This window comes from Limulus polyphemus, unplaced genomic scaffold (assembly GCF_000517525.1).
Source record: "Limulus polyphemus unplaced genomic scaffold, Limulus_polyphemus-2.1.2 Scaffold3382, whole genome shotgun sequence".
In the NCBI taxonomy this organism is placed as follows: Eukaryota; Metazoa; Arthropoda; class Merostomata; order Xiphosura; family Limulidae; genus Limulus; species Limulus polyphemus.
The window spans coordinates 70,075-89,732 of record NW_013668992.1 but is presented as its reverse complement, the minus strand read 5'-3'; the positions used below and the strand labels follow the sequence as shown (position 1 = coordinate 89,732).

General features: G+C 34.2%; 1 protein-coding gene across 1 annotated transcript in view; it reads right to left on the bottom strand.

Moving 5' to 3' along the window:
- Positions 1-11,733: 11,733 nt before the first annotated feature.
- The window catches only part of LOC106469259 (SEC14-like protein 1), a 39,739-nt gene continuing 31,814 nt past the window's right edge, over positions 11,734-19,658 (bottom strand). The window contains exons 13-15 of the mRNA XM_022397731.1: positions 19,245-19,304; positions 18,336-18,487; positions 11,734-16,919 (exon numbers count right to left, since the gene is read on the bottom strand). Of these exons, the coding sequence (XP_022253439.1) occupies positions 16,826-16,919; positions 18,336-18,487; positions 19,245-19,304 (306 nt within the window). The 3' untranslated portion in view covers positions 11,734-16,825. The remainder of the gene's footprint in view (positions 16,920-18,335; positions 18,488-19,244; positions 19,305-19,658) is intronic.

Sequence of the window (19,658 nt, the reverse complement as noted above, 5' to 3'; positions counted from 1 at the left end):
AAAAAATATAACTGTCTTAGCTGAAGATGACTTCTACCTTACCAAAATTTATATTTGTGTCCCCGAGTTCTACTATTCTCACTGTTAAGTATGAAAAATGATGATACATCAACACTATCAATTCCCTTTATAATCTTAAATCCTCTCTAACTTTTCTTTTATCAAGAGAAAACAATTTGTAATAAAATAAAACACTGGGTACATCAAGTTTACAGTTGTTGTATTTTGTGATACTAGTTATAAATTTTACATTACTAAGATAATTTCACATCACTTCCATTTCTGTTCAAACAAACTGAAATTCCCCTGACAACACTAGCAAAACACAGGTCAAACAGTGTTTTCTTGCAAGTGTGACATGAACCTATCTGATAATCTTACCTCTTGCTATAAAACTTCCAAATGTTTCAGTGTGAAAACTGAAATATTCTCACTCCTCCATTGATAACAACAACAGATCTGCTGTTTCTCCAAGTAATAACTTACAGGCCAGTGACTAGAATTAACTTCAGAACTTGAGGTCTTAATGTCCTAATCAAATTCTTATACATCACTCAGAGGTTACCCTCTGATTTTTCCCCAGTGATTTGATTCATTTTGTATTGAACATTACATAGGAATGACTTTGTGTAATGCTTCATGTATGTATGCAAAACCTCACACACCAATAATAATGAATATGTACTGTACTATATGTTTATAACTTCCATACTTGCCACATACACTAGCATGTCTTTTACTACTAACAGTGTGTACAGCTCAGAGAATAACTGGCTCTTGAAATCAGTTCTCTCATCAATGTGAATGTCTTCAGAGTTGCTGAACATGCTATCCACTACTCTGGCAACACATCAGCAATGGACTGTGCTAAACTTCTGACTAACTAGTATGTTTGGCCCACTTAGTAAAGTAATTAAAGATAACCAGTACATATTAATTACTTTGCTTGGTCTTGGAAAAGAGACCAGGGATATTCTCTGGACATGAGAACCAACATTGCTGGAGTTTGCTCTGTCTGAGACAGTTTTCCTCTGGGCTACATATGTGGTGTAATACTGAAACCAGCATTGAATGCCACAGTTCAAACCTTGTTCAGTATAATTTCTGTTGGACATTTGCACTAGTGTGAGACTGTAAAACCCTGAGACTGTAAAACCCTGATGACCTCCAGTCTTTACATCATGTGAAGTCTGGAGAATTTCCAACCTCAAGGTTCCAAGAACCACATCTAGAAAGCTTATAAAATTGGTAACAACACACTGCACCTGTAGCTGCTCATACACGTATCATAGACTGCATGCACATGTGTGATGTTCTTAAAGTTGTGCTGGCTCTGCATTCCAATACTGCATAGCAAGGAGTACCTATGCTAGAACTTTCTCAATTGCTCTTTCTGGAGCTCTTCAGGTGTGAGTTTGATACTTTAACCAGTGGAATTGCCTATGGTATGGCTTTGTGTCTTAAGAACTGAAATGGATTTTACACCAACATAGGTTCTGGATGATGCTCTATGACTATGTCATGTACCTTCAACATTGTGACCTAACATGTAATAATCTCTTTTAGATTTTTAAAATTCATAGGTCACTTTAGTGATGCATTATTCACCCTGAGAGTGAGATTTCTGCAATACAAGTGTCAATAGTGCTTCATGAATACTACAAGTGCAAAAAGTTCTTTCTTCATCATGCAGGACTTGTATTCAAGAGCTATGAATGTTTGGGATGCCTATACTATCAGTAGTTCAGCCCTGTTCTGCAACTGCATCAATACTCCTCCTGATTCCACTGTTACTAACATTGTTATCCAACAGAAACGTGCACTCTTCTTATAGATATTCCAAAAAGGAGCTTCCACTAAGATATGCTCCAAGGACAGTAATGCATGCTCACACTCCTCAGTCAATCTGAATTGTGGAATGTAATGAAAACGGACATTGGTGTAGCAATCTTGGAGAAACTAGCCATTAAACATTGATAATATAATGCTATGAACTTCACAGGGTTAGTCAAGATATCTTCTCTGTTTATGATATGACCAAAAATTCTAGTTGTGTGTGCATCAACACACATTTCCCGGGTTTCAACTTTAATCCTGCCATTCTAATCTGCTACAAAACCATGAACAGGTTCATCACAGTACACTCAAACATTTGGAAAAATATCAAGACATCATCAACATACACCAGGCATCTCTTCCCTTTAAGCATAAATTTCAGTTGCCTCTGAAAAGTGGGCAGATTCGACTTTTAAGTATTTGGAGAATAGGTCAAGAGTGCTGAACCAATGAGAGCCTTCCAACATATCCAAACATTAGTATGTTTGTAGTGACAGGAAGGAATCAACACCTGTCATGACATTCAACACAGAACTTGTTATGCCATCCCCATTTCTGACAGTTGCCATTGGAGAGGACCACACACTCTTGGAAGGCCATATAATCCCATACTTTAACATTTGTGTTATCTCAGCACTGGTTACATCCATATTGCTCTAGGGAAGACTGCATGACAGTTGTTTTATAGGATTCCCATTACCTGTTTCTATGTGGTGGCAAATGATTACAGCTCTCCCCAGTTTGGTCCTCTGGTTCGACAAATACATCAGCATACTTAGCTAGCATGTCACCAAGACTTTGCTGCTGTATTGAATCTGAACTGCTATTGCAATCCTCAATTAACTATATCAGATGTTTCGGTAGCCAAATATTGGTTTTCAGATGTAGTCACTTCTACTTTACTTGTCATTCTGATAACCATTCCACTGGGAAGCTGGATTGCTGATCATCCATAATGCAGAGTAACATGAGAGGTTTGTTCCAAAATGAACAGATCACTATCCATACTACTACTGCATGCTTTCTGGACAGTGTCTCATACATTGGCTCAAGAGCCACCTTACACAGTGCCAGCACTATCAATCTCATCCATAGTAAAACATAATACATCACGTGGATATGCAAAAATACCATTGTTCAGTTCACAGAGTATGTATGAGCAGTCTACTGCCCCTGGATCAGTTATAACTGGCACTGGGTGGATTTCTCCCCTGTTGTATAGACAAAGTTAGCAGAGAACTTCTGCAGTAGGTTCATCAAAGAATGTCAATGCCAGAACTGAGGTTTTGTATTACAACATATCTTCCATGGTTCACAGGGCCTAGACATGGTTTGAAACATGCCTCTCTATTCACATCTAGTTTGTCACTGTTCATCAGAACAAAGTAAGTGTTCACTGGCCAGAGTGATGGCTTTACTCAATTCCTGAGACATGGCAGTATCCACCAGGATCTTCTCAGCTCCTGTGTCAACCAGGAACTCCACTGCCTTGTGGTACATCTTTGCTGGCACATAAAAAGCATCACCCAGCCGTGAAACAGCTGGGATGAACACTACATCCTTTGGCACAAACTGATTGCTGCAATCCCTTGAGTTGTTGGCCATACCCAACTCTGGCTCTTTTACTAAATTGGAGCCTGAGTAACAGCTCACAGCTGAATCTCATGCACTTGCTATCCTATTGATCGCTATCATCATCAGTAAGTGCCTGCTGTCTCACCTGATGATGATACAGATCTTGTTGTAGGCTGTCATTCAAAGAACTTTCAGTTCAGCAGCTAGTCACCTCTTTTATGGAAATGTTCCACATCTTGCACCGAATCTTTCTCCTTGTCTTCACCAGCTAGTGCCTACCATCTCACCTGCTGAAAAAAAAACAGTTCTCATTAATGAAGTTTGTCTATCAATGGCACTCATCCTGTTTTTATGGAGAGTGACCTTCCAGAGCTGGGGTTCAAATACTCTTGTTGGGGAATATCTCAGGTTCCTATAGAGACTACCCACTTGGTTTTACATACCAGTTTCTGTTGAGACTGCCCCTCTTGGTCTTACATTCCCTAATTACAAGCCACCCTTATGATCCTCACTCCTCAGTTATCTGAGCTCCACTATTCCCTAAGCTGAGTCTCAGGGAAAGAACTTCTTCAGATCTTCTGAGTACTATAGATAACCCTTGTTCCCCATTCTGGCCTATGGCTGTCAAGGACCCTCATAGCATCAGCAAAAAGTATGAGATGCATGACAGAACTTATTGCAGATCTATCCACCCTTCCTTGGCTCCAGACTCATCCCCCTACAGAACATGTGCCCATTGTTAAGCAAAGGATGCCATCTCCAAGTAGCACAGACTTAAGGGGTGCTCATTTGAATGTTCATAAGTCCAGTCCTTCACCCATCCATAGAGAACACAGTCCTTGCAATAATGGTATCTTTGGTTATGGCACAAAAATTAACACTTTCCTTACCTAAAAATGTGTTTCAGATACATACTCACTTCTCAATAGAACAGATAGCTAATACTTTGCACCACTACCAAAGTTTTTGTGCATATGCCAAGCCTCTGAATGAAACTCCCACCCCTACACATAATGAGTACACATCCTCCATGCACAGTACTCTTCTTCCCCTCGAACATTCTGTGTAAACTAAAAGCTACACACAAGAAGGGGAGATGAAGAGTTGATGGATCTGTGGAGAGGTTAGCATATATTTAAAACATATTCAAAAAAGAAAAATATCAACTTCGAAAACACTACTCACCTCTCCACAGAACAGACAATTGTAATCCCACATTGAGAAGGTGGAGCAACCAGTGTAGAGGAAGAAATTAAAATGGTGAGCTCCTTTCTGAGTATAAAGCAACCGAAATGAAAACTCATGGAGTGTGTCACCCACTTTGGGTAGGAAACCTAGTGAGAGCATCATTCATTCTGGTACTGCATCGATTTCAACAGGGAAAAACTATCTGCCCAACACAAGTGGAAGTGCAGAAAGGTACTGTCAAAAGAACCTTCTGTGTGGCACTAAAGCATTACAAAGATGGGTGGAATGTAAAGGCTGCTCATATATATATATATATCTGTGGGATTAGCAGACCACATAGATGTAGTATACCTATGACAATAAGTCAAGCCATACAGTATGTTGTGAAATACTTATCTGATGTACTTACCACAATAAGCAGGTGTAGGAATGCATCATGCCAGACCTGCACTTTGAGAACATCCATCCAGCTAGTCACAACCACCAGAAATTGTCTGGTTCTTAGTGTAGAAGTGGCCTATACTACACTTCCAGGTATACACCCCCTGCCCTACTTTTGATTAAGAGAATTATCTACTTGGATTCATATCAGTTGTATTACAATAACATAAAGAAAACTCTCCACATTGACCTCCCCAGTAACAAGTTCCAACTATACAGGAAGAATTCACATAGGGGTAAAACAAATGAAATGTGTAAACTGAAAAGGTATTATCTATAACCTGTAAAGACCCACACTAAGAGACTGTGCAATGAGTTATTGCAAATAGGGACAGTAGGAGATGGCCAGGTGTGAGGTCAGGGAACCGCACCTGGTGCTTTTTTGTTGTTAGGAAGGAACAGTGCAGTTTGGAATGTAAAATATATTAACTTCCAAAGCAGTATTACAAAAGACCCCATCTCAACAACAGGTATTGTGCAGGGACAGATAGGCCTAATACTTTCTCTTCTTTCATACATGATGTAGATTTTGGTAGAAAGAAGTATTATCTCCATTAAACACACATACATACAGATATATATACACAAGAAAAGACTCACATTGCTTCTTTTTGAGTTAATCAGTATCATCCTTTTTTCCATAAGATTACTCTTTGTTTGCCTAATCTTCTTCTACTTTGACTGTTTAGATTAAAAAAAACTTGTTTATTGCTGTATGGAAGATAATGGTTTTCATCTTTTTTTTGTCCATTATTATCAAGTTTATTATCTTGTGGCTTCCCTCTTGCTCCTGATGATTGCCTGGATGACATATTTCGGCTGAGATGACCCCTGATACCTTTATTTTAAAACACATTACCATTTCTTCTGTCTACCCTCAATTAGCAATTTCTGGTCTTACCAGAGGTAAGCTGCTGATTATTTGAGGCAGCAGCAAACTTCCTGATCAGAAGAAAACATGTGTCATGCAATAAGAAAACATGTGTCACTTGATTTATCAGACCAGCAAAGGCCACAGGTGGGTGTTACCTGATCCTCATCATGAATAGAACTAAAAAGGAAATATAGGTTATGGGAAGAGCTGGTCAAAGTCATACAAAGACTAGGCAGGGTCAACAGAAGTTAAAGTTAGGATAGACCAAACCATGTGATATTCAATAGCAGAAACATTGCAAAACATAAGCTAAAGTAATCATCCTCAGTGATGGGAAAAGCTTAAGTTAATCTATCAATTTATATTATTTCAAGGACTTGAAAAAAGTTAGTTGTGTTGCACTCTTGGTTTCACTTGAAGTCAAAGCTCTGGGCTACTTATACCACCCACCATGAAAAGTAATTGTTGAGCACTTCAGTCATGCTAAGAGCCTCTCAACAATAACACATGGTAAATCTACATTTTTATTCCATAAGTTACGTCACATTTTGAAATGTAAATAATAGTGTGATTAATTCCTAACAACTTAGTGTAGAATATCCTGCTTGTGAAATATAATTTGACATCAACATTATTCATGATTGTTCTCCCATCATTTCAAAAGTGAATGTTGAACTTTGCGTGCGTGCACAGCTTTTCAAACATAAACGGGTGACAGACAAATGCTCGGACAGACGCCATGGTTCACAATATATGTAAAATCAATATAATTACTCCAGTCATCATTTAAGGAAAATAAAACAACTTCTATTGAGAAGTCTGGATCTTGGGAGGTTTCTGGAATGTGGATATGAGGAGTCAGACTCAATAAGATCCAGGTAACTGAATTAGTAGAAAGTGTTATTATGATTTCATTTTTTAAAGTAAGTCTGGTATGTCCATGATACTTAGACCTTGGTCATTTTTGCATTGACGAAATTGAGATTAATTACTGGCTTCTGCCAAAACCTGAACATACGGTTAATGACAATGGAGAATACTTCTATTTTGAAAAGAAACCATATCAACTGTTCTAAAATCTAGATGTTTAATTAACAAAAAATCTAAGCAATATATAAAAGATAACAATTAGTATCAGAAGCCCTAACTTTTGTTTATTTGCTTTCTAGTTATGCACAAAACTACACAATGGGATATCTGGTATAAAAACCCATATTCTTGTGTTTTTAGACTGGTCTTTGCTCTTATTCTTTCCAACTGTTCGTAACTTTTGAAGTACTATCTTTCTTACTTTCATTTTCATGATTTTGAAAAACAAATTTTTAAACATTTAAGTTGGAGCCTGTCTCTCAGTGGCACAGCAATAAGTCTGTGAACACTGTAGTACTGAGGAGAATGATATGGTCAGTATAAATACTACGCATGGAAAATGTGTCACCTTCTTATTGGTGGAGGGCTAGAGTCTGATTGTACAATACAGACTGGCACAGTTACACGTTATTACGTATAAGAGTGGGAATTTCATTCAAAAGTGTGGCACAAAATTTTCATCACTGACACAAGATATTAGTTCTGTTTTTTGGAGGCAACACAAAATTTTCATCATTGCACGAGATATTAGTTCTGTTTTTTGGGGGCAACACAAAATTTTCATCATTGGCACGAGATATTAGTTCTGTTTTTTGGGGACAACACAAAATTTTCATCACTGACACGAGATATTAGTTCTGTTTTTTGGGGGCAACACAAAATTTTTATCATTGGCACGAGATATTAGTTCTGTTTTTTGGGGGCAACACAAAATTTTCAACACTGACATGAGATATTAGTTCTGTTCTTTGGGGGCAACCCAAGATTTACAACAGTGGGACGAGAGATATTAGTTCTGTTCTGACGTTTGTTCTTCCTTCCCTTCTGTACTTTCTAGTGCAAGGTTTCCCAGAGGGTAATTAGTTAGGAAAGCTAGAACAAACATGAATGTGAAATATAAAAAAGGGGCAGAGGCTTTTTTTTGCTTATTTAGCTTACCCACTTTTACATTGTCTTTACAGGCTTTCAACTTTCCTGTAACCACTTCTTTTTTTATATGACATCTTTATACCATGATACCTTTATATCATGATACCTTTATACCATGACACCTTTATACCATGATACCTTTATACCATGACACAATTATACCATGATACCTTTATACCATGACACAATTATACCATGATACCTTTATTCTACATTTTGTTTTTGTACATGTGAAATAATCTGATTAAGCTGGTAAAGAACAATAATTGGAAAACTTTGTAAATTTATTTAGTGAGAGTTAACTTCTTTAGAATGTTAGAAATATTAACCATATTAGTATAGTTATCACGTACATGACAGAATGGATACTTTATGTTTGTCATGTTTGGAACACATCATCTCTACATTTAATAAATAAGAAAAATAATTCATCAGAATTCAAAATATTTCTTTCTTGTTTATTTTTATTATAGCACAAAGTTCCACAATGAACTATTTGCCCTATGTCCACTGAGCTTACTGCTGAACAACCAGAAAGTCTGTTTGTTTTTTGAATTTCGCGCAAAGCTGCACGAGGGCTATCTGCACTAGCCATCCCTAATTTAGCAGTGAAAGTCTAGAGGGAAGGCAGCTGGTCATCATCACCTATCATCAACTCTTTGGCTACTCATTTACCAACAAATAGTGGGATTGGCCATCACATTATAATGCCCCCAAAGCTGAAAGGGCGAGCTTGTTTGGTTGGAAGGGGATGCAAATCCGCGACCCACAGATTGTGACTCAAACACCCTAACCACCCAGCCATGCCAGGCCCACAACCAGAAAGACAGTATTTCTTGCCATTACCAAAATATACTTATTTACTTCTCAAAAACACCCTTTTATATTTCATTTAATGGAATTTAAGTACTTCATTAGTTTTAAATTCTTTTTTTACTTAGATGTTACACTGAAAATAGCGATAACAATTCTTAGAGAGAATTAGTCTGATACACAGTAAAATTCAACAGTACCAATAAAACTTCAACAAAATTTTCAAAAGGAAACTATTTTATTTATACATATACATACATATATATATATATATAATAATAAATTACAGGTACAGGATTTTAAGTCTGTAAAAAAATCTAATGAATCTAAACATACTAGTAAACAATACAGAATACATTTTGTTTTTGACACTAATGAATTTAACATATATTTTTTCTACTTTCAGATCATTCTCTGACCCAACTGGACGGCTCTCTTTCTTTTATATTGCTATGAGAAAGGTGGAAGTCTTAAAATACAGAAATATTTTATGTTCACTACAACCTACATATAGAGGGGGTATCTCATACAACTCTTTTGAACTATTAAAAAAATGTTTTAAATACTTTTGTGGTGAATGCTTGCAGGGTGGAAGATCTTAACAACAATTTTAGTAACATATGCACAAGTTAACAAGATTGTTTGTTAAATGCCAAGTTGAAACTTTGTATTAGTGTATGGTGACAATGACTCTACACACCTCTTTAGTAAAAACGTAACAACAGTAACTATATATTATGTTTTAAACATTTCTCTAGCTACATGTTAAACATACCATGAATGAGAAAAGATATATTACCAGAATGTGTGGTTCGAGTCCTGCATTTTCCTTAACGTTTCTTTGAAATCAGCCATAAAAATTCAAAATCAATTTACATCACATTTCACAATTACTCTAAAATATGTCATTTCCAGGGCTAATATTATATAAAATGTTGAACTGCACAATGAGTACCCTCTAAAATGTATTTTCTCAGTCCTATGATACTAACACATCAATTTTTGTTAACTAAATTGTTTGAGCTACAGGTTTTTTTTTTGATTTCGTACTTTGAGAACATTATAACTACAACATGAAACAAGGATTCAAAAAGCAAGTTATAGCTTCTGACTACTTTCAAACAGATCCTAACAACTGTGAAACTATTTTAATAAATTCAGAATCCTGCTCTTGAATAAAAAATTACAACAAACGTTTTATGATAATAAAAACTGTATAATTCTAAGGTATGATAATCATTTCACGCATATTCTTCAAGTACATAGGTCTCCACTCAACTAATTCAAACTTTATCTTAATGTTGTATTATTTTTATTATGGGTTTATAGATGGTATTGTTCATTGTGATAAGTTACAATGAACTCACATTGGAGTTGAGGTGATATACAATGTTTATGTTAACATTTGTGAAAGTCAAATTTAACATTTCTATACTTAAAAATTTAAATGTTAAACAATTTCAAAATGGCAACGTGAAATTAAACCTAAGTACTGCTTTTGAAATGATTATGTCTAGGAAAAAAATGAAGAAGTCTACAGCTTAATAATCCAGGTTTTAACCCCATGACAGGAAATCAGAATTTCACACCATGGAAGTCCAAGATTCCACATTGACTTAGGAAGCCCAGGATCTCACCCCAGGACAGGAAATCTGAATTTCATTCCACATAAGAAATTCAGGATCGTGCCATGAGTTAGGAAGTCCATGATTTCACTTTGCGCGAGTCTCAAAAGCACTACCACAATGTCACTGAATGTTAACCACGTATAAAAATAATCACAAAACAATACAATTGAAATCTAAGTTCAATTGTATATTCAAATCATGCAGATGCTTAATTTTAAATTATATATTAACATTTAATATTACAAATTCTTATGGATATGGTTGAAAAAAATCACAATGTAATGAAAAATGCTCATTTTTATATGAACTGTTGCATTTATAATAACTAAATAATGAACTAGCTGAAGCAAATACGTGTGTTTAATTCTTGTTAGCAGGATATTTTATGTAACTGTAGTTTCAGTTACTGACTGATATAGCAAACAGACAATACATGTTTAATTATTCACTGTAAACAATGTAACTATTGAAAACATACAAATATGGATACTTTTTTCAAGTTTCTGATATCAAACAGAATTATTGTGTACTACAATTAAAAACAATATTGTTAAATGATATGACTTACCATTCTTGTTTTCTCTTCTTTTATTTAGGTAGTTAAATAATCTCTACAAGGTTCAGCTTAACAACCTTGTTTTTTTTGTGTTAAGAACAAAGCTACAAAATGAACTATCTCTACTCTGCTCAATACAGGTATACAAACCCAATTTTTAGTGTTATAAGCCATTAGGCTTACTGCTGATCCACTGGAAGATGGTTTAATAAAGACCTAAAATAAAGTACAAAGGCCTTTACTTAAGCCTATTCAATGCTACTTTGTATTATACAAGTCATTTCACATAAACAATTTAATATAAAAGGTTTTCTCCATGTGCAGTGTACGATTATAAAATTTATACTACACTGATTTATTCTATATAATATATGCTGTGTCAGAATTTCATAACAAGTGATGGTATGAATTTAATAAAGTTATTACGGCACGTAAAAGTAGAAATGGACTCTTAAGTTTGTCAGAATGTCCTATTAGTTTTTCTTTCACGTCTAAAATAACTGAAATATTATATTAAATTATTTTTTATCACATTTCTATATTTTTAAAGAAACAAAGAAAAAAAAACAACTGAGGGAAAATTTACAAGAAGTTGTGGTAAAGCTAAGTAATCTACCAAATATAATTTCCAGGCTCGGTAGAAAACACACAAACAACTTTTTCTGTTTAGTTCATTCTTCAGAATCCTGTTGCTATCCAAATCTTAGAACACAAACACAATGTCCTGAAGTACATTTAGATATTTAAAGCTAAGTAATCTACCAAATATAATTTCCAGGCTCGGTAGAAAACACACAAACAACTTTTTCTGTTTAGTTCATTCTTCAGAATCCTGTTGCTATCCAAATCTTAGAACACAAACACAATGTCCTGAAGTACATTTAGATAAGTACACGGACATCTCAAAAGTAAATAGACATCATGATGTTTATTCAATAGTAATTTATTTAAGAAAGGCATCCAATGGCTCCCATGGCCAAGTCAGTCACCTGATATGAACTGCATCGAGCATGTCTGGACCATACCTGCTTGAGCAGTGAGAAGAAGTTCCAGAAAATCAGCATCCCGTGGAGAGCTACTTGATGTTTTGCGTGCAGCCTGGGTCAAGATTCTACAGGAGAAAATTACAGAACTCGTCGATTCCATGCCAGAACGAGTCAAAGCACTGAATAATGCTAGTGGCAAATTGACTAAGTACTGATGCACATTTGTAAACATTTTTATCAAGTTGATAATGTGAGATCAATGACGATTGAAAAAATCATGGTGTCTATTTTCTTTTGAGATGTCTCTGTATACAAGTAAGAGACTAACTATCAACAAGTTCTCAAATGAAATTACTATCTTATAGTCCTGTATTATAATTAGTAAACACTGTTTTGGAATCAAAGATAACAACTACTGTATTATATATCAGTGGTTCCCAACTTTTTCCCAACTTAGTTCCGATCCTAAAATGTTCACGTACTGCTTTGCAAAATGTTAACTTTTGGTTACATTGTACAACAATATACTTCAGTAGCTGTATTTTAAAGTACAAAATTTTTCTTCAATGCCTTGTGGACTGGCTGAAATCTCCCTGTAGACCAGCACCAGTCAACAGACTTGGTGGTTAGGAACCACTGCTACAGTTCTTTTATTTAAAGGAAGAGAAAAAAAATTACAACAAAGTTATAGCATAAGGTTACAATCTACAATGTGTCTTGCATTTACTTAAAACTATTTGCTCCCAAAATACAAAAAGAAAGCTAAATCAAAAATAAAAAGTGAAATATTTTATAAAATTTCCAAAAATGGTTTTTTTTTGCTTCTCATGATCGTTTATATTTAAGTAAACTCTAATAAAATAAGGAGAAGCTTTTGTTCGAAGACTTGCCAGAAGAATAACATTAATCGGGTTTAAACTTAAATTCATAAGTTTGTCAATGAATTAAAAGTTCTAATGTAGACATTCATAACCCCTACCTTTAAATCATTATAGCCCCTTTTGTTTTACTCTGGTTCATTAATTTGTAAACAGAATAGGAAAATCAACTCAATTACTTACGAGCATCAATCAGTAAATGTCACTTGAAATAATCAATTAATCAAGATTATGATTAAATTGATTAATGTTTTAAAAATAAACAACTAATCAAAAATTAGTGTTTCTGATTATTACAGTTTTCAATTACTCCAACTATCCAAGTAACTGAAGTATTTCCATTGTTATTTCTCATTAATATTTTGATTAATTCAAGGTTGTTCAACTTGATAGATTAGTATACCAACTTATGAAAATAACCAAATAATCCAAATTAGTGTTTCTGATTATAATTACTGTTTTTGACTATTCCAACTATCCTATATGAGAATAATTGATTAGTTGAATTTAAAGGAGTATCAGTGATGTAGCCACATATCAGCCCAATACTTCAACAATGCTGTAAAGGAGTATCACTGATGTACCTACATGTCAGCCCAATACTTCAACAATGCTGTAAAGGAGTATCACTGATGTAGCTACAAGATAAAATAAGCTATCCATATGTCAGCCCAATACTTCAACAATGCTCCAATGTAAATGCTAGTTTACAATGTGAAGTATTAATTTCAGGATGCCAAGCGATTACATTATGATTTTTATACTAAGCTAACTTTGAAACATGTAAGGATAGTTTTTAAAATAATTTTCAACATATGATATTAGATACACATCCGTTAAACAAGTGTCAACAAGAGAAGAATATACGTAAGTAGCTTTGTTTTTCTCAATATTAACTTAACAACAAAATGAAATATTCCTTCCATATCTTATCATGAATGTAATTCCAAGTGATAATATTATCTGTTAAAACAAAGACAAGCTCAAGAATACTTTACTAAGCCTCCTTTTGATATAGATGAGAACTTCTTATCCAGTCCAGTACAGTAAAAGTTTAAACTTCTTGGACACAAAAGAGGAATAACTAGGTCGTCAATACATTATACAATCCTGTGCCTTATGGCTTATAACAAAAAAACTACCTAATACTATCAGAAACAAATTCTACAAACAAAATTCCAAAATCCTTCACGTGGCTACTGAATGAAATTTCCAGTTTGCTCCTGATAAATAAATAAAGGTCTACCTTTCAAACATTGTCAAGTTATAGTTCTTTATTTTTGTCTACTTGATTTTTTTCTAACCAATGTGTTTCCCTAACATCACGACTGAAATACTATTAGGACCTGACCTAAAGAAATGTAGATGAATTTATTGTTGTTCACAGTAATTCAGTAAAACCTGTCAGTGAAATGTGTGATCACAATTAGTTCCACCACAAATAAATAACGGACGAGTATGTGTAGCTACATCTGTCTCAGCTTTTGTTTCACTTCAGCACTATGAAATTCACTAAAATACTATTGCCTCTTCTGAAGAGAGAATGTCTAAAAAATATAGATGATATTCTACAATCACAAGTCAATAATGAACACCCACCAAAGACTTTTTTTATGACCGAGGAGAGAAGGAAACCTGAAACTTTCATGTAGTATATCCTTGATGCAGAATTTAAATTGATTAAAAACAATTTAAATTTAGTTTTTAATATTTTCTACAAAAAATTTAGGTTTTTCTTGACAATTGTAGAAAAATAAAATATATTCCTTATAACTACAATAATGATGAAACCTTATAACTGATTCCACATATATCAACAGCCTGAGAAAAGCCCACCCCGCAAAGCAAAATATACCAAATATCCTAAAAACTCAAATGAGAACCATACAGTAAGTTAAGTTTAGAGATGGAGAATTTCTTAATTACACTAGCTCATTAGCAAATATATTTCCTATTTGAAACTTTTGGTAATGTTATTTCACTGTAAAAAGTATAGTTCAGCACCCTACACTCCGACAGTATGAACACTAGTTAAACATGTTTTTACTACTGGATACATTCCTGTAGGTCAAAACTCTGGGTGCCTTGCCTGGTCATACACTGTGCTTCAATACTGGTATATTCTAATACAGGCCTCGACAAATCCATGGTGCCAGGTCGCCATGCCGATTAAAAATTTCATCGTGCCACCAAATATTTTCTCCCATTTGATTCGTGCATAGGGCTGTGCTAAATAGAATTTGAATCTAGAACATTTCTGGACTCTTGGAAGTCTGGAACTATTTTCCCGTTCTTTGAGTCTTAAATCAAACTTTGTTTTAGGATTTTAATGGTGGATTCAGCACTTCATGTTTTTCAGGAATGAAGCTTTGCGGTTGTACAACACGTTTCTAGTTTAGCGCCAATTTGTTTTTCTTCTTTCTCTCAATTCAACCAATCAATGCTCGTGTTTAGACTCAGACAGGACCAAAGGCAATACTATCAAGTTGTTATTAATATCATGTGATCGTTAGCAGGCACTTGTTGCTGTGAAAATAAATAAATATATATAGCCTCCATTTCCCGGTACAAACATTAGTAAAGTTAGATTAGGCACACCTGGCTCCTGAATTTTCGAGCTAGCTCCTAAATCTGAAAATATTTGTCGAGGCCTGTTTTAATAAGAATTTGTTGAGTAGGAATGATGTCTAAAGGCTTCAGTAACCTATTCTTTCCAGCACCTGAAGAATACAAGTATCGTATAATCTGGGCTAATCTGACCAACTTAAATAAGTTTTTATATTCAGAGGATTGACTACAGTTCTAGCATTATTATAACACTTTTAACTCTTTCACTGAAAATAAAGACAGTAGCCAACAAAGTTTCTATAATAACCTCATTGTTAAAAGAATCTAAAAATAAAGTACTACCTACACTTTTCTGAGCATCTTGCCACATATTATTTCCACCAGCTGTACAATTTCCATTAAACTTTTAGTGCTAAAATTAAGATATTCCAAGTTCTGAGTAAACATGGCTGGTTAGGCTTAACATTTCAATTTAGATTGAAAAAAGAGCAAGTAATATTTATTGCATTAACATGCTTTGGTGTTCCCTCACTGCTCAGTTTTTACCTGCCATTAGTTTCTCTACCCTTGATAAAAAATGGCTAGCATCAGTCACTCTGAAAGTTCTTTTTGCCAGGTATTTTGTTTATATTTATAATTCCTTCACTCTTTTAAAGATTTTTTTAACATAAGCGGAAAAGAGCATTTACAATATCTCTGCAAAGCCTAGTTACTATTTGCTACTAACTAAATGAGTGGAGGAAATTTGAAGGAATGTTTTTTTTATACACAATTGAAAATAACATAAATAAACAAATAATTAATGTATTTCTTAACATTTTATCTGACTTCTGATAAATATTGGAATATTCTGTAATATTTTTAAGCCTCCATAGCCCAAAATGTACTTTAAAAAAATTAGAAACAATATTTCCTTTGACTAAATCCTAAAACCCTAGACACCCAAAAAAAACACTTAAAAACTGAAGGTCTAAGTTAATAAACAACAGCTAAAGCTATAACAGATTTTCTCGCATTTTCTTCTCCATATGTGAGCACCTTCAGATCATAAGTTATTTGTTATATAAACTACACCAGTGAACAAATAAAGTCTAAAAAAGAGCACAAATACCATGGTAAACACAAATAAATTAAGACAAAACAGCACATGTTTGTCTTTACTCAATTAAACAAACTTTTTTTTAAGAGTTAGCTTAATAGACAAAACTAGAAACATCTTATCACCTACACCCTAAAACTCATTCACATTAACACTAAGAAGAAAAAAAGTATCATAAATATACTTTGAGGAAAACTGAGAGAAGGGAGTTAAAACCTATTTTTTTCACCTCCAAGTTAACTATTTAAGATGTTCTAGTTTGTTTTTTTTTTACTTCTGTTCAACACCTTTCACAATTAGTGCTGCAGATTTTAAACTACCCTACATAATTTACATAAGGTCTTTTGTAGTACACAGTTCAATGTCATCTCGGTGTGCTGTTGCTAACAGCCGACTGTTCACTTGCAGAATTAAAGGTCGCAGCACTATGGGAAGATTGAAGACTTGACATTGACCCCCTAAAATAGAAAGTTATAACTGGTGAGTCTAGTCGCACGGGTGTGAAAACTTATTTCAAACAAAAACAACATAAAAGTTTAGTTAGAACAAAGCTGATAAACCTTGATTACATTTTACATTTCTCTTCAACAAAGCAGTTCAACTTTTTTACCTATAGAAGACCATAATTTTCTACTTATGAGACTTATCAGAATGAAAGTTTCCTATTAAAATTTGTCAATAAACTTTTTTTAATTATTAAACTTGAAACATGGTATGTTATTAACAAATGAATCAGTTATGGGGCCTGGATGTGGCCTTACTAACTAACTATTTTGGCATGAATTTGGGAATTAATACACGAAAATCAAGCAATTTCTTTTCTCCCTGCTTGTGGTATAAGGATATTACAATGCAAAGAAAAAATTAATAATTTATGATAAAAAATATACAAAGAAAGCAAAAAACAAGAGGTAATCCTCAATAGCCATGGCACTTAAAATTGGTTTAGGCAGGATTAAAGTAAATTAATCTATGAAACCTTTTTTCTTTTTATTAGCTATATTTTTGTGTGCTAACAATACCAAGCGTGAGGCACACATACACCCAATTCCTCATCAGGATCTCTATCAAACTGAAATTCTTTTAGGCAGGATTAGTGTAAATTAATCTATGAGACCTTGAGCGTGGTCAAATACATCAATCGAAATAACTTGACCTCCTTAGTCCAAAACTGTAATTAGATTTCAAATCGATCAAGAGATGACGGAGCTAAGAGCTAAAAGTTTATACTTGCAAAAAGAAAAAAACTGCTATGAGCTACTATGCCATGACTAATAACAATAACAGAATGTATATATCAATATACTTATTATATCCACTACAACAAAGCATGCTTTGTCTGCTTAACTACTATATATCATAAAACATAATAAGAAAGTTTCAACTATCATCTATTATTTGACACTTTTGTTGTGGAAACTAATAGACAAGTTTTTAACCATTACGAGTTTGTTCAATCAAAACAAGTAATCTCTTCAAAAGCACTTTAAGTACTTCAAGGATATTTTTCTCATTTGAACTCAGTTCTGTTAATCATTCTAAGTTATCCATCGACTCAAAGCTTTTAAAGAATATCATAAAACAGAGCTAATGATTATAAAACTCAGTTTCATTTGTTTAACAGCTTTTACTGAAAAAAATTTAAACATAACAGTTATAGCAATAAAGTATCTTCTCCCCCAGTATTGTTTGTTTAGAGCAAAGCTACATTGGGCTATCTATTGGGTCCACTGTGGGGAATCAACCTCCAGATTTTAGCATTGTAACTTCATAAACTTACAGCTGTCACACCGGGGGACCTCTCCAAGTAATATATCATTATTTCTTACATTTTTTTAAACTCCTAATAAATGTGCTTGTAGAAAATTACTCACTTGTAGTCCCGTGATTTAAGTAGTTCATAGTAGTACATAACCTTGGCTTTATGTTGATGCAAGGGGAAGTCAAAGGAATGATGATGATGTTGAGTGTCTAGGTGTCGCCACTGTAACACATAAGTGCCTTCCAAACTAGCCACATGAGTGCCCTATGCATTAGAACACAAAAGCTTTAAACAAAGTTCTTACAAAATTTAAAATTTAGTCATAATAATACACATTACAGTCCTAATAAAATCTTAATCTTAGGCGTAGATCACTCGAAAGGTTTATCTATAAAAAAAAAACAATTAAAAGAAGTAGAAGGCTGAAGTACATAAAACATACATTAATAGCTAAATCAGATATACACACTTCTCTTGTAGTAACTATCCGCACTCTTGCTTTATGTCATCATCAATAATACGCAGGACTGACTTTTATTAAAGTGCCTTTCCTATAATCTATTAAATAATCTTTCTTCAGTTTCAACGACATAACAACCGTTAACACATTCTAATCAGACGGCATGGTTGTAAGATAGACAAATGGCGGTGCTCTTCCATGTACTTACTGGTTGAAAATATCACCCATTGCCTTTCTGTACTCAATGCTCATTCAGTTGGAATAAATGATAAAATTTTCAACAAAAGTATCTTAGCCCTTTATAAGTTCTCAGATCATATTATCAACTAGTTATATTTCCTCAATCCCCTGATACTTAAGGTACCACAATCAACCTGTACATGTCAAGTGTTACTAATATATCTCTTAATTCCTTACGAGTTAGAAGGGGAAAAAATTACTGTAAGAATTTTTTTAAGATTATAATCTAAGGATGAATAACAAGGATGTACAAGGGATACTTCAACTAAGATGTACCGTGTCCAGTGTTTGTGTTATACATTAACACATTCCTCTACTTACCTGAACACTCTCCCCATCATGACATATGAGAAAAGGTTCAACTAAGATGTACCATGTCCAGTGTTTGTGTTATACATTAACACATTCCTCTACTTACCTGAACACTCTCCCCATCATGACATATCAGAAAAGGTTCAACTAAGATGTACCATGTCCAGTGTTTGTTACATATTAACACATTCCTCTACTTACCTGAACACTCTCCCCATCATGACATATGAGAAAAGGTTCAACTAAGATGTACCATGTCCAGTGTTTGTTACATATTAACACATTCCTCTACTTACCTGAACACTCTCCCCATCATGACATATGAGGGATGGTTCAACTAAGATGTACCATGTTCAGTGTTTGTGTTATACATTAACACCTTCCTCTACTTACCTGAACACTCTCCCCATCATGACATATGAG